Source organism: Sorex fumeus, unplaced genomic scaffold (assembly GCF_029834395.1).
Source record: "Sorex fumeus unplaced genomic scaffold, SorFum_2.1 ptg000326l, whole genome shotgun sequence".
NCBI lineage: Eukaryota > Metazoa > Chordata > Mammalia > Eulipotyphla > Soricidae > Sorex > Sorex fumeus.
In genome coordinates, this window is record NW_026606382.1 from 50,514 (window position 1) to 65,436 (window position 14,923).

Here is a 14,923-nt window from a genome sequence, read left to right on the forward strand (position 1 = left end):
GCTCGGGGGACCCTATGGGATGCTGGGAATCGAACCCAGGTCGGCCGTGTGCAAGGCAAACACCCTACCCACTGTGCTATCGCTCCAAGCCTCCTGATGTTTTAGTTATACTCATTTTTTGGGGGGCTTCTCTTGGCTCAGACCTGGCTGTGCTCAGGGATCACTCCCTGTGGGATCATTCCCTGTGCTCAGGGATCACTCCCTGTGCGCCTTAATTTCCCCTGATTTCTTTCTGGCACCCTGCTTGCTCACCGCTGTGGTACCTGAAGGCAGATTGTGGGGCCAGACATCTGCGGGCACAGTGGCAGGGATGGAGGAACTTCCCTTCCTCACCACTGACCCGTCCATCCCTCCTTGCCCCAGGAGGACCCCCAGGGTCCTGGGTTTGCCGGAAGGACAAACCTTCCGCAATCAGTGCGATCAGGCTGAGCCCCCTGACCTGGACAGCGCTGTCCGGTCCTGGGCCTCCCTGCTCCTGCGAGAACCGGGTGGGGAACAGAACACCCCTGAGGGCCAGGAGCCCGTGCCAGGGATGGGGCGCGTGGCAGAGCGGCGGAAACGCCAGCATCCCCCCTTTGGGCCTGGCGGGCCAGGAGAGTCGGAAGCGAGGAAGTCACGAGGTTCGGGGCAAGATGCTGACCTCAGCGCGGGGCCTGTCCAGTGAGTCGGGAAGTGTCCGGGAGGGCACTGGCACGGGGGTGGGGCTCAGGGAGGGCACTGGGGCAGGGTGTCTGGAGGGGGCACCCGCTGGCGAGCTCACAGCGGGAGCTGGTGTTGGAGCCTGGGGGTGCCGGGCAGAGGCAGAGAGGTCACTGGGCCGTGTCCCGCGCTCCTCCAGGCCCACCTAGGAAAACTGCGCCTATGCCCGGTCACCCCCGCCAGCGGGGAGCCTGACCTTGAGCCTGGTGCCCCCCTGAAAGGCGCGCGCAAGTGGTCCCAAGGCTGGACCACTCTTGGCTCTGTTCTGCAGATGCGACCCCCGCCGGGGCGGTTACGGTTAGGAGTGGGAGTGAGTGGGGAGCAGAGGTTCCTTGCTGCCCCAGTGCGCCGGGCAGGGCTGGCTTACCTGCCCCCCACGGAAAGTCTGCATGATAATGACTCCACAGGTGCCAGCGACGGCGGCGAGCGGGGGTCCCAGGCCGAGCGCCCGCCGCGTCCCTCCCGCCACCCCGCCGAGCCGGCAGATGCCCAGGGCGATCCCGACCAAAGCAAGGCCCCCCGGGACCCCCACCGGGCTGCACCCCGGCGCCCCTTCCTCCTCGGAGTCAGCCCCGCCGTGTCCGCGCCCGCCCGCCCGCCCGGGTCTTGTCCCATCCCCGCGCGCCCGGTGGTCCAGCCCCGCATCTCCGCGTCCCGGAGGTCCGCGCCGGGGGATGCGCCCGCCGCGCCCGGGCCGCGCGCCGGGCCCCGCCCCCCGCGCCGCGCCCGCCAATCCCGCGCGCCGGGCCTGGCGCTCCGCGCGCCCATTGGCCGCCGCGCGCCCCGCCCCCGCCGGGCCCGCCGCTCCCTCCATTCACACGGAGTTTGGCTCCGGCCGCGGAGGGAGGGGGCGGCCCGGCCCGGCCCAGCTCTGCCCCCGGCCGGCTCGACCCCGGCCCCGGCCCCGGCCCAGCCCTTATCTGATCCCACTTGGCGCTTAAGAGCCCCGGCCCGCCGCCTCGCCTCGCCTCGCCTCGCCGCGCTCCGCTCCGCTGTGCGCCCCTGCCCGCCCCGTCTGCCCTTCCGACCCGCTCGCTGCCCGCCCAGGGCCCACCCCGCCCGGACCCAAGGTAAACCCCGGCCGGGGGCCCTCGGGGGCTGCGGGCCTTCCCGAGGAGGAGGGTCTTTGCGCAGGGGCACTCCCGCGTCCCCCCCCCCCCACCCCCCGACCCCCGACGGTCACCGATGACGCCCCCCAGGACGCCCCCCAACCCCCACCCTCTCCCCGCCCGAGCAAGGCCGGGGTTGACGCGGGTGGGAGCCGGGCCCACCTGGTGACTGAGGACCCCAGCCCGGGTGGGGTCCTCACCAGGGAGGGGGCCAGCTTGGGCCCTACTGGCCCCGCAGAGTCTAACTGGGCTCTCCCCCTCCAGTCTGGGGAAAGGGGGCTGCAGAGGGGGTGTGGGTCAGAAAAGCTGGGGAGAAGGGTGCAGGCGGGGGGCGACGGGTGGGGTGCCGGAGCAGGGTGGGGTGTTGGAGGTTTGGCGTACTTCAAGACCTGCCACTGGCCTTTGGGGGACCTGCATGGGCGTGGGTAGCACGGCAGCCAGCAGCGCCCTGACCCCTGGCCTGCGTCACCCCCCCACCCCCAGAGCTCCAAGGGGCTCCCGGTGCCCCTGTGGTGGGCATGGCCAGGCCGAGGGGCTGGGGCCTTCGCGGAAGGATCCCGGCCCCCCGCTGGGTCTCCAGGGAGAGGAAATGAGGGCGGGAGGCGGGAGGGGGGGTTCCTGCCAGGACTGAGGCCGCCCTGGGTTCAGCAGAGCCACTCGGCATGGTCCGGGCATTGCCAACCGCCTCCTTCCCTGCCCCCGGCTTCGGTGGCGGTGGCGCGGGCGGGCGGGGGTGATCCGGGCCGGGCCGGCCTCCCAGAGCCCGTGCCAAGCTGGGCCTCAAAGGCGCTGCTGTTTCCCGAGCCATCTCCCAGCCCCCCAGCCTGGGCTGCCAGTGTGCCCAGCGGATATCGGATGGCACCTGCTCCCCCGGGAGGCTCTGTGCGGACCCCCGCTCCCAGGGGAGGGGTGGGCACCCCCCGGCCTGCAGTGCCACGGACACACGTCTGTGTGGGGCTCTGGGTCTGGGCCCCCTGGCACTCCCGACAGGCTCCGAGGGTCCCCCCAGGCTTGCCGGGAGCACGGCGTGCCTGCACAGGTGACCGCCAGACCCCTCGACCTTCCCACTTATCGGGAGCGAAGGAGCCCGTCCACACCCGCCACCCTGGCCTCGATTCTCCCCCGGGCAGCCCTGTCGGGTGCTGTCCAGCCGGGCTGGCCATCCCAGGCAGCGGGGCACTGGGGAAGGCCGAGGGGTGGGAGGGAGCGGGCCCCTGCAGCCTCGCCCACGCGTGGGGGCCAGTGGGGCCCTCTCCGTCCCCTCCCCCGCGACCCTGGAAAGGGCAAAGAGAACGGCATTGTGGGAAAGTGGCCCTGGGTGTCCAGGCGGGCGGGTGGGGGCGGCTCTGGAATGCGGAGACCAGGCCCGAGGCTGCCTCTGGGCCGGCCGGGCACCGCTCAGGTGTGTGGCCGCTGACGGCTGGAGGCTGCGCCCCACGGCACGGCAGGGAGCGGGTTACTGCAGAGGAGGGGGGGTGCAGGGCGGGGTGGGGTAGGAGGCACAGCACCTCCCACCCCTCCCCAAGCGCTGGACACGTGCGGGTCGGGGGCCCTGACCTGGCCAGCCCCCGTAGTGGACGGCTGTTTCCTGTGGTTGGGGCCACCCAGGCCATGTTAAGGGCTACTCCAGGCTCAGGGCTCAGGGCTCACTCCTGGAAGTACTGAGGGTCACCCCAGGAGGTGCTGGGGTCACTGCGGACTGTGCCCAAGGGGCACCCCAGGCTCTGCTGGGGGGATGTGTGGTGGCCGGGATGGAATTCGGGGGCCCTGCCTGTGAACCCTCAGCTTAGCCCGTGGTGCCAGATCATGGCTCATTACTGGGTCGGCCACTGGCCGGGATGAGGGCTGCCAGGGGTGACCAAGCAGCTGCCCCAGGCCCACGACCGCCCAGCTCAGGCCTCCGATCACGGCCATCTTCCCACTGGTCCTCAGTCTGCGTGGGACCCCTGAGAACCGGCCTCCGGCTCCCTGCAAGGCACACCCTCCGGCCCCAGCTGTGTGTGTCTGCAACCCTGGCCCCTCCTGACCCCCTCGGGCCCCTCCCCAGCCATGCCCATGACCCCATCCCAGTCACATCTGCGACTCCCACCCACCCACCTCAAGCCCCCCCCAGCCCGCACAGTTTTGGGTTCCGTGACTCTCCTCCCCATCCCTGACCCCCTTGACCCCTGACTCTTTCCTTGTCCCCTCTCTGCTGCCCTGGGAGTCCCTGGGGCGGCTGGACAGCTCCCGGTGCCTTGTCCCTGTCCAGCCCTGCGCTCCTGTGGGTCTCCACACACACACACACACACACTCACACACACACACACACACACACACACGCCTCATCTCCAGCCCTGTTGGGAGACCTTCCAGAGCCCCCACCGTAATCACGACCCCTTTCCAGATGCCTCATTTTCTAGCCCGTTCTTGTCCCCATGTGTGACTGTGACTCTGCCTGACACTGTTGGAGGTGACGGGGGTCCCCTTCCCCCCCTCCTCCACGGCCACCTATGGGACCCCTGTGCTGGCTGCCTCAGGCCTCTGTCCACTCCTCCATGTTACAGAGGCCCCGAGAGCGCTGGCATCTGTGGGCGGCCCCATTGCTTTGTCTCGGGAAACGGGTGTCAGGCTGTGTGACCATCCCCACCCCCCCGCCCCGACTGAGGGAGGCTTTGGAACGTCTGGATTCAGTGGCCTACCACGTACCGTGTCTCAGAGGGAACGTGGGACTTCAGGCAGGAGCCGCGCCTTTGACAGCTCGCTCCCCGCCCCTTGGAGTGCGGGGGGTCTCAGCCCCCACGGAGCATAGCACGAGGCTTCCGACGCTAGAGCACAGCAGTTGGACCCGTGGGCCCGTGGCCATGGGATCAGTTGCCGTGGACCCCTCTGCCCATGACGGTGGTTTCAGTGGACCCGTCTGCGGTGGGTATGGTCACAGTGGACCCGTGTGCCGTCGCTGTGGTCACAGTGGACTCATCTCCCATGGCTGTGGTCATGGTCCGTCCCTTTGCCCGTGGCCATGGGAGTGTTTGCAGGCCGCTGAGTGCGGGACCCCTGGACCCCCTGCTGTGTGCACCCCACGCCCCTCGGGGCAGGGACTCAGGAGTGCCACAGGGCAGCTCGGCCTCCTCCTGTGCCAATGGGCTTCGGACATACCCAGGTGCTTTCCCCCGCAAGGAAGGGCCCAGCTAAGGAGGGTGTGGCGGGCTCCAGAGAAGGTGCTCACAGCCCGCGGCCAGGCAGGCGGCTCCGGAGAGCCTGAGTTCGGCCTGGAGGCACTGGCCGGCCGTGGTGCCAAAGCCCCAGCAGAGGTGGGGCCGAGGGTCTGCCTGTGGCCAGCGCCCCGGATGGACGGGACTGCGGCCGCCTCTCGGGTGCACCTGCCTGGTCCCGGGTGCTGGGGTCTTTCTGCCTGGAAGGCCGCTGGCCCCAGGACCCCGGGCTGGTCTCTCTCCCGCTCCCACAGTGCCCCCCCTGGAGCCCCCGCACCAGACCTCCTGCCCCCCTCCCTGGGCAGCCCCCCAGCTCCCACCCTGGGCCGGGAGCGGCCTCGCATACTAATGTCCACCCATTGTCAAAGCCCCTTTGTGTCCGCCAGCTCCATTGAGGCAGCTCCTGGGCGGGCACAAAGGGGGCTCTGTCCCCGCGTTCCCCCCAAACAGTCACCTGCTTTCAGAGACGCCCCACCCCCGCCGCCCCAGAGCCCGGGGGTTGGAGTGGGGGGAGCGGGCCCAGGCCAGGGGGGTGGTGGGCAGGAGGCGACCCCCGACCCCGGCGGGCGGGCATCGGAGGGGTGGAACCCAACCCCGGGCCAGGCCTGCGGGCTGTGGACGCGGGGGGACACGCTCCCCTCCGCCCCCCGCCGCTCATGTATGCGGAGACACACACCCCCGGCCCTCAGTCCTGGGCCCCCGGCCCCTGCCGCCGGCCCCACCCCCTGCCCTCGCTGCCCCCTGCTGCTCCGACACAGGTTGGAACAAGTTTGCACTTGTCGCGACCTCCACAATGTGGCCCTGGGGCGGGGAACGTCCCGCTGCCCAGACGCTGACCGTTACACCTGCTTACACGTTAACCACGGCGCCACGGACTGACGGACCGGGCAGGAGGGGGCGGGGCCTCCGCGCCAGGAGCGGGTGACCGGGCGCCCAGAGGGGCTGGAAACGGGGCCAGGGAGGAGCGAGCGGGTGCTGGGAAGAGGAGGGGCGGGCGGGGGGGGGGGCTGCCGGCGCGTGGCCCCCCGGCCCTCATGCACTTGCCCGCGCCAGGGACCCAGTCAGGGCTCCCGGGTCAGTGGCAGTGGCAGCGCGATCACCGGCCCCGTGGTCAGCGGCCCTCCCCCCTCCTCACAGCCCCTGCCCCTACCCCCCATACAGTGTGACTGCTCCCCCCGCAGTGATACTCCCCCCCGCAGTGATACTCCCCCTGCAGAGATACTCCCCCTGTAATGATACTCCCCCTGTGGAGATACTCCCCCTGCGGTGATACTCCCCCTGTAATGATACTCCCTCAGCAGAGATACTCTCCTGCAGTGCTGCTCCCCCTGCAATGATGGTCCCTCCACAGTGATACTCCCCCTGCAGTGATACTCCCCCTGCAGTGATACTCCCTCTGCAGAGATACTCCCCTGCAGTGCTGCTCCCCTGCAGTGATACTCCCCCTGCAGTGATACTCCCCCTGCAGAGATACTCCCCCTGTAATGATACTCCCTCAGCAGAGATACTCTCCTGCAGTGCTGCTCCCCCTGCAATGATGGTCCCTCCACAGTGATACTCCCCCTGCAGTGATACTCCCCCTGCAGTGATACTCCCCCTGCGGTGATACTCCCCCTGTGGAGATACTCCCCCTGCGGTGATACTCCCCCTGAAATGATACTCCCTCAGCAGAGATACTCTCCTGCAGTGCTGCTCCCCCTGCAATGATGCTCCCTCCTCAGTGATACTCCCCCTGCGGTGATACTCCCCCTGCAGAGATACTCACTCTGCAGAGATACTTCCCTGCAGTGCTGCTCCCCTGCAATGATGCTCCCTCCGCAGTGATACTCCCCCCGCGGTGATACTCCCCCTGTAATGATACTCCCTCAGCAGAGATACTCTCCTGCAGTGCTGCTCCCCCTGCAATGATGCTCCCTCCGCAGTGATACTCCCCCCGCGGTGATACTCCCCCTGTAATGATACTCCCTCAGCAGAGATACTCTCCTGCAGTGCTGCTCTCCCTGCAATGATGCTCCCTCTGCAGTGATACTCCCCCTGCGGTGATACTCCCGCTGTGGAGGTACTCCCCCCACAGTGATACTCCCCCTGCAGAGATACTCCCCCTGTAATGATACTCCCTCGGCAGAGATACTCTCCTGCAGTGCTGCTCCCCCTGCAATGATGCTCCTCCCGCAGTGATACTCCCCCTGCAGAGATACTCGCCTGCAGTGCTGCTCCCCCTGCAATGATGCTCCCCCTGCAGTGATGCTCCCCCCACAGTGATACTCCCCCCACAGTGATACTCCCTCAGCAGAGATACTCTCCTGCAGTGCTGCTCCCCCTGCAATGATGGTCCCTCCACAGTAATACTCCCCCTGCGGTGATACTCCCGCTGTGGAGGTACTCCCCCCACAGTGATACTCCCCCTGCAGAGATACTCCCCCTGTAATGATACTCCCTCGGCAGAGATACTCTCCTGCAGTGCTGCTCCCCCTGCAATGATGCTCCCCCCGCAGTGATACTCCCCCTGTAGAGATACTCCCCCTGCAGAGATACTCTCTTGAAGTGCTGCTCCCCCTGCAATGATGCTCCTCCCACAGTGATACTCCCCCTGCAGAGATACTCCCCTGCAGTGCTGCTCCCCCTGCAATGATGCTCCCCCTGCAGTGATGCTCCCCCCACAGTGATACTCCCCCTGCAGAGATACTCCCTCAGCAGAGATACTCTCCTGCAGTGCTGCTCCCCCTGCAGTGATGCTCCCTCCGCAGTGATGCTCCCCCTGCGGTGATACTCCCCCTGTAATGATACTCCCTCAGAAGAGATATTTTCCTGCAATGATGCTCCCCCTGCAATGATGCTCCCTCCGCAGCAATACTCCCCTGCAGAGATACTCCCTCTGCAGAGATACTCTCCTGCAGTGCTGCTCCCCCTGCAATGATGCTCCCTCTGCAGTGATACTCACCCTGCAGTGATACTTCTCCTGTAATGAGACTCCCCCTGCAGTGCTGCTCCCTTGCAGTGATACTCCCAATGCAGAGATGCTCTCCCGGCTGTGCTGCTCTCCTGCAGTGATGCTCCCTCTGGAGTGGTACTCTTCTGCAGTGCTGTTCCCCTGTAGGGCTGCTCCCCCATGGTGCTGCTCCCCTGCAGTGATGCTCCCTCTGGACTGATGCTCCCCCTGGAGTGGTGCTCCTGTTGGCGCTAAGCCAGGACATTAGGACGAGCCTCTGGACGCTACCCTGCAAGCAGGAAGCAGAACACGAAGTGGGCAAGCTGAAACTCGGGAGTCCGATGACCTGGAGGATACAGCATGCCCTCAGACACCCACCTGGTCATACACTGTCTCAGCAGCACAAGGCAGCAGTTTCTCCTTCTCTGACACATCTCTTTTTTTTTTGCTTTTTGGGTCACACCCGGCGATGCTCAGGGGTTACTCCTGGCTCTGCACTCAGGACTTACTCCTGGCAGTGCTCGGGGGACCACATGGGATGCTGGGAATCGAACCCGGGTCGGCCGCGTGCAAGGCAAACGCCCTAGCCGCTGTGCTATCGCTCCAGCCCTTCTCATACACATCCTTAATCTGGATTGACCTTCAAGTACCAGCGTGAGCCTTCTCTTTGCCCTATGTGTAACCACAAGAATGTGGGAGACGTAATCTGTAGAGCCTACGTGTCCAGCTCCATATCTTCCTCTGGCATTTTTTAATCATAACAACATCGCTTTGACTGCAGAGCTTTGACAAGACGATGTCGACCCTGATGTTCTTTTGACATCCTATGCTTGTTTGTACTCTTGTTAGTGAGCCTTTCTCTGTGATGAAGTCGGAGTTAGGATGTAGCTGATTGAAAAATAGAATAAAAGGAGGCCTCTGGCAGTTTCTCTGTGCCTCGAGCCAGAACGAGCCCTGGCTTGTTAAAAAATTATGTCGGGGGGCTGGAGTGATAGCACAGCAGGGAGGGCGTTTGCCTTGCACGCGGCCGACCTGGGTTTGATTCCCAGCATCCCACATGGTCCAGAAGTAATTCCTGAGTGCAGAGCCAGGAGTAACCCCTGTGCATTGCCGGGTGTGACCTAAAACAGAAAAAAAAAATTCCATCGGGACTGCAGGGTCTCCCAGAAGCCGGAGTCGTAGTAAAAAATGGGCAATTCGACATCGCAGCAGGATGCGTATATTGACGTCCTGAACTCTTTGGCAAAGGCAGCTGGTCTGCCTTTGAAGGAACAAGTATGCAGCACCTCCTCGAGAGGGTACTTAAGTATTGTTATTGGTTTGAGCCCAGGAGTAGAGAACAGTTCGATTTGAAACTGTGGGGGAAAGTAGGAAAAGAATTGTGTCGCGTGCATCAGGAAGGGGACTTGATCCCTGCAATGTATTTGGGGCGAGTATGCTGTAATTATCACCGCCCTGATTCCTCAGCATGAGTCTGGTCAAAAATCAGAACAACTAGCTTTTCCAGTGAGACCTAGCCGGATGCGCTGGAGGGTCGCGGGTCGGGGAGCGTGGGAAACCTCCCCACTGCCCCCGGGACACCCCAGTCTAGAGACGACAGATTCTGAAGCTTAAACAGAGAGGGGAGATGTTGGTGCTGAGCCAGGACATTAGGGCGAGCCTCTGGACACTGCCCTGCAGGCAGGAAGCAGAACCGAGGCCCGACTTCACACGAGGGGGGCAAACTGAAAACTTGGGAGTCCGATGACCTGGAGATTCCTCTCGCGCGTTCTGTCTCCGTGCCTCCAACCGGAAGGACGGTCATGCAACGTGCTCCCTCTGCAGTGATGCTCCCTCGGGAGTGGTGCTCCCTCTAGAGTAGTACTCCCTCTGGAATGGTGCTCCCTCTGGAGTGGTGCTCCCCTTCAGTGATACTCCCCCTGCAGTGATGCTCCTTCTGGCATGGTGCTCCCTCTGGAGTGGTGCTCCCCAGCAGTGCTGCTCCCCCTGCAGTGATGCTCCCTTTGGCGCGGTGCTCCCCCTGTAGTGCTCCCCCTGCAGTGATGCTCCCTCTAGCGCAGTGCTCCCCTGAAGTGATGCTCCCTTTGGCATGGTGCTCCCCCTGGAATGGTGCTCCCTCTGGAATGGTGCTCCCTCTGCAGTGCTGCTCCTTCTGGCATGGTGCTCCCTGTGGGGTGGTGCTCTCCCTGCAGTGCTGCTCTCTCATCAGTGATACTCCCCCTTCAGTGATGCTCCCTCTGGTGCGGTGCTTCCCCTGTAGTGGTGCTCCCCCTGCAGTGATGCTTCCTCTGGCGAGGTGCTCCCCCTGGAGTGGTGCTCCCCTTGGTATGGTGCTCCCCCTGGAGTGGTGCTCCCCCTGCAGTGCAGCTGCCCCCCACTCTGGCAGTCTGGCGGGGCAGAGTGAGTCCACAGGTGGTCTCTGGAAGGAGCATTTGCCACCGGGGAGGTGCGTGTGGGGTAGGGACTCTGGGGACCAGTGGTGCAGTGTGGTCGCCTGTGCTGGGGGACCCCTGAGTGCCCCTGGTCTGAGGACAGGAGAGAGGGGCAAGGAACCCCCTCTTCTGCCTGCACCCGGGGCTCTCGGCTTCCTCCCCCTCTGTCCCTCCTCCATCGCCCTCCTCCCTCTTCCCTCTCTGCCTCCTCTCTCCTCCCCTCCACCCTTCCCGCCTGGCTCCTCCTCGGTCTTGCCCCCTGGAGAGGCCCCAATACAGCGTGTCCAGGCAGGGGTCCTGGGGAGCTCCGTAGACTTTATCCCCAGCTGACCTCTGCACAGGCGGCCACCAGGGTGGCCGCGGAGACACGGACTGTGGCCAGAGGGTGTGTGCCAGGCCGGGTCATGCTCCCCATGCCCAGCGGTCAGGGGCACTCCCGTCTGCCTGCAGGGGCGGGGACGGCCAGAGGCAGGCCGGGGTCCACTGCCACCCGCAGGTGCCACTCCAGCCGCTGGCTCAGCGGACAGTGTAGGGTCAGGAGGGCAGGCCCAGGTCACAGGCTCCCCAGGAGACGCCATCCTTCCTTCAGAGCCGACTCGAACTTTCCAAACGTGGACCCAGGGAAGAAAAGCCCATTCTTCCCCGGGCCTGGTGTGTGGGTGGGGGGGGGCCGGGGGAGGACTGGGGGAGGCGCGTGGGGGGGGGGGCGTGCTGGGCAGGGTCCATGCCTGCCCGGCCAGTTACTTGGGGGTGGGACCTGCCTCCTCGCCCAGCGCCCACACACGGTTGCCCAGAAATACCTCTGCTATCCCCGGCAGCTACCTCCCGCGGCGCCTTCATGGTTTGGGGGGGCCCGCACGGCGGGGGTGCAGTGGACGGGCAGCCCGGAGGCATCTGACCAGCCCCAGGAAGCGGCTTGCTCAGTCCCAGCACTGGGTGATGACTCACGCTCACCCTGGGACGCCGGCTCGGAGCCCCGGGTCCGTGGCCCACCCCAGCCCGTCTCGGAGGCCCCCTCTGGCCTGTCCCCTGTGCTCAGCACCCGTGTCCTGCGTGTCCCTGATGCTTCTCTCTGGAACCTGGGTCCGGTCTCACCGCGAGGAAAGGCCTCTCAGAGGGGCCCCAGAGCCGTCCTGGCCCTCCTGTAAGCCCCCTGCCTCTCCCCAACCCTGTCTGGGTGCTACCGGGCAGGGGGGAGCTGTCCACGCTGCGGGCCCACGCTGCGCCAGCCTCATAGGGTTGGGGCGAGGGGCGAGAAGGACACTCGGTGCCAGGGCTAGGTGGGGGGCCCAGAGCTGGGCCTGGGGCCAGCCCCCATCCCGGCCCTGCGCCCTCCCCAGGGTCTACCCATCCCGGGAGGCCGTGGGAACACAGGTCCAGTTTAGGCACCTGCTGCCGAGTGCTCGCAGAGGGACAGAGACAGGACAGCCCTGCCCCCACATAGGCCCGAGGCTGTGCGGGCGCCTCTCCTGGCTGCGACAGGGACCCCGGGCTGGGGGCGGCCCTGGCCTCCCACCCTCCCTATCAGTCTGCCATCTCTGCCCGCTGCTTTGAACTCGCTGGTGTGGCCGGTGTGGCCCGTTCCTCCGGGCCTCAGAGAGCAGGTACAAAGGCTTGTCCTGGGACCAGCCCCTCCCCCCGGAGCCTCTGTCCCTGGGTTTCCCTGCCCCCACCCACGTCCACACGGCAGCCCGGGAGCAAAGACTAGTGGGCCCCCTGACCGGGACCCTCGTTTGCGGCCCCTTGGCTTTCCTTTAATTCTCGGGGAGCCGGGCACCCCTGTCCAGGCAGAGAGCCTCGCCTCTGGGGGCTGCGTGTCTCAAATTTGGGGTCCGAGCCGCAGCCCTGGGAGGTGCTGGCTTAGCTAGCCCTGCTCAGACCCCATGGGGACCCACCTGCCTCTGTCCCCTGTCCCCTGAAGCCTCCCACGGTGGCTTCCGTGTCTGGGCCGGAGTTTGAGTGTGGAAAGTGGACATATGGGGTGTTGCCTTGACCACGACCTGGGCCAGCACATGTGTTTGTGTGTGCGTCTGCACACACTCAAGGTGGACGCTGGTCTCCTGTGGGCTCTGGGTGCCAGTGTGAGCCCAGGATCCCTGCGCTTCCCCAGCTGCTGAGGGCCTGGATGGGAGATGTCCAGTCCCCTGGTTTCCAAGATGCCAAGGGCGACCCAGTTGTCCTTGAGCTTTCTGGGACCCTCAGACCTCTGGGAACCGTGAGTGGATGTGCCTCCTAGATCTCCGGGAAGGACCGGACCGACACCAGCCTAGCACTCGACTTTGCTGTCAAACCCAGACCCCAAGCCTTCAGATGAATGAATTTTTTTTCCTTTTTGGGTCACCGCCAGCGATGCACAGGGGTTCTTCCTGGCTCTACACTCAGGAACTACTCCTGGTGGTGCTCAGGGGACCCTATGGGATGCTGGGGATTGAACCCAGGTAGACTGCATGCCAGGCAAACGCCCTCCCCGCTGGACTGTTGCTCCAGCCCCTGAATGAAAATTTTTTTTTTTTGCTTTTTGGGTTACATCCGGCGATGCACAGGGGTTCCTCCTGGCTCATGCACTCCTGGCGGTGCTCAGGGGACCCTATGGGATGCTGGGAATGGAACCCGGGTCGGCCACGTGCACGGCAAACGCCCTCCCCCCGCACTGTGCCGACGCTCCAGACCCCTGAATGAAATTCTGAAGTTTCATTTTACTTTTTCGATTTGTTTGGAATTTAGGCCACGCGCAGCAGGGCTCAGGGATTCTCGGGGGCCATAGGGGATGGAACCCGGGCTGGGGGTCGGCTGTCTGCAAGGCAAGCGCCCTCTCCGCTGTGCTTTGGTTCTGGAAAGTACCGGCTGCTCTGGGCTGGGGTGCTGGGCGCCGCGGGGATGGGGTACCCAGGGAGGGGGGATGGAGCCCTGGGGGGGGGCAGGGGCCGGCACTGGGCACGCCCCTGCCCCACCCCCAACCCAGGGGGCCAGCGCAGGGTACGCGGTGTCCTCCAGGCGGGTCCCTCTCGCCCGCCCTGCAGATGGCCTCGGTGGCCAAGGTCTACTACAGCCAGACGACGCAGACGGAGAGCCGCCCGCTGGTGGGCCCGGGGCTGCGGCGGCGGCGCGTGCTGACCAAGGACGGCCGTAGCAACGTGCGCATGGAGCACATCGCCGACAAACGCTTCCTCTACCTCAAGGACCTGTGGACCACTTTCATCGACATGCAGTGGCGCTACAAGCTGCTGCTCTTCTCGGCCACCTTCGCCGGCACCTGGTTCCTCTTCGGCGTGGTGTGGTACCTGGTGGCCGTGGCGCACGGGGACCTGCTGGAGCTGGGCCCGCCGGCCAACCACACGCCCTGCGTGGTGCAGGTGCACACGCTCACGGGCGCCTTCCTCTTCTCGCTCGAGTCGCAGACCACCATCGGCTACGGCTTCCGCTACATCAGCGAGGAGTGCCCGCTGGCCATCGCCCTGCTCATCGTGCAGCTGGTGCTCACCACCATCCTGGAGATCTTCATCACGGGCACCTTCCTGGCCAAGATCGCGCGGCCCAAGAAGCGCGCCGAGACCATCCGCTTCAGCCAGCACGCCGTGGTGGCGGCCCACGACGGCAAGCCCTGCCTCATGATCCGCGTGGCCAACATGCGTAAGAGCCTGCTCATCGGCTGCCAGGTCACGGGCAAGCTCCTGCAGACGCACCAGACCAAGGAGGGCGAGAGCATCCGCCTCAACCAGGTCAACGTGGCCTTCCAGGTGGACACGGCCTCCGACAGCCCCTTCCTCATCCTGCCGCTGACCTTCTACCACGTGGTGGACGAGGCCAGCCCGCTCAAGGACCTGCCGCTGCGCAGCGGGGAGGGCGACTTCGAGCTGGTCCTCATCCTCAGCGGCACCGTGGAGTCCACCAGCGCCACCTGCCAGGTGCGCACGTCCTACCTGCCCGAGGAGATCCTCTGGGGCTACGAGTTCACGCCCGCCATCTCGCTCTCGGCCAGCGGCAAGTACGTGGCCGACTTCAGCCTCTTCGACCAGGTGGTCAAGGTGGCGCCGCCCGCCGGCCTCCGCGACGGGGACCCCGAGAAGCTGAAGCTGGAGGAGTCGCTGCGGGAGCAGGCGGAGAAGGAGGGGGGCGCCCTGAGCGTCCGCATCAGCAACGTCTGACGGGGGGGGCCCCACGCCCGCCGGCCAGAGCGGCCCGCGACCCCGACACACACACACACACACACACATCCCCCGCCCCTACCCTGTGCCTCCCTGCTCACCGGCTGGGGTGCGGGGGGGCCCGAGAGAAGAGGAGGCTTGGAGACTGGCCCCAGGGACCGCGCCGCTGGGTGGGCGCTCTCAGCTGCCTGGCCAGCGGGTTCCCGGAGGCCAGACCCTCTCCCCCCCCCCGCTTCAGGAAGATGGGACTGCACCCCCGCTCGGGCTCCCCGGCTCCGGGCACCCAGGAGGAGGACTGAGCTGTCCCCCTCCCTACAAGGGTCCTGCCCCTAGAAAATGAAGATTAGCACCAGGGAGCCAGTGCTGACGGTCACTCCGGACCCCAAGTGTGTCCCCCACCCGCCCCAGTCACCCA

General features: G+C 65.7%; 1 protein-coding gene across 1 annotated transcript; it reads left to right on the plus strand.

The window, feature by feature from the left end:
* The first annotated feature begins 1,674 nt into the window (after window positions 1-1,674).
* Window positions 1,675-14,508, plus strand: KCNJ10 (potassium inwardly rectifying channel subfamily J member 10). Its single transcript, XM_056109603.1, has 2 exons — window positions 1,675-1,769; window positions 13,384-14,508. The coding sequence occupies exon 2, from the start codon at window positions 13,384-13,386 to the stop codon at window positions 14,506-14,508; it is 1,125 nt and encodes a 374-aa protein (XP_055965578.1). The 5' UTR covers window positions 1,675-1,769.
* Window positions 14,509-14,923: the final 415 nt, after the last annotated feature.

Excerpts from the sequence above, each read along its gene's own strand:
- KCNJ10 (XM_056109603.1), top strand. The coding sequence starts at position 13,384 with ATGGCCTCGGTGGCCAAGGTCTACTACAGCCAGACGACGCAGACGGAG.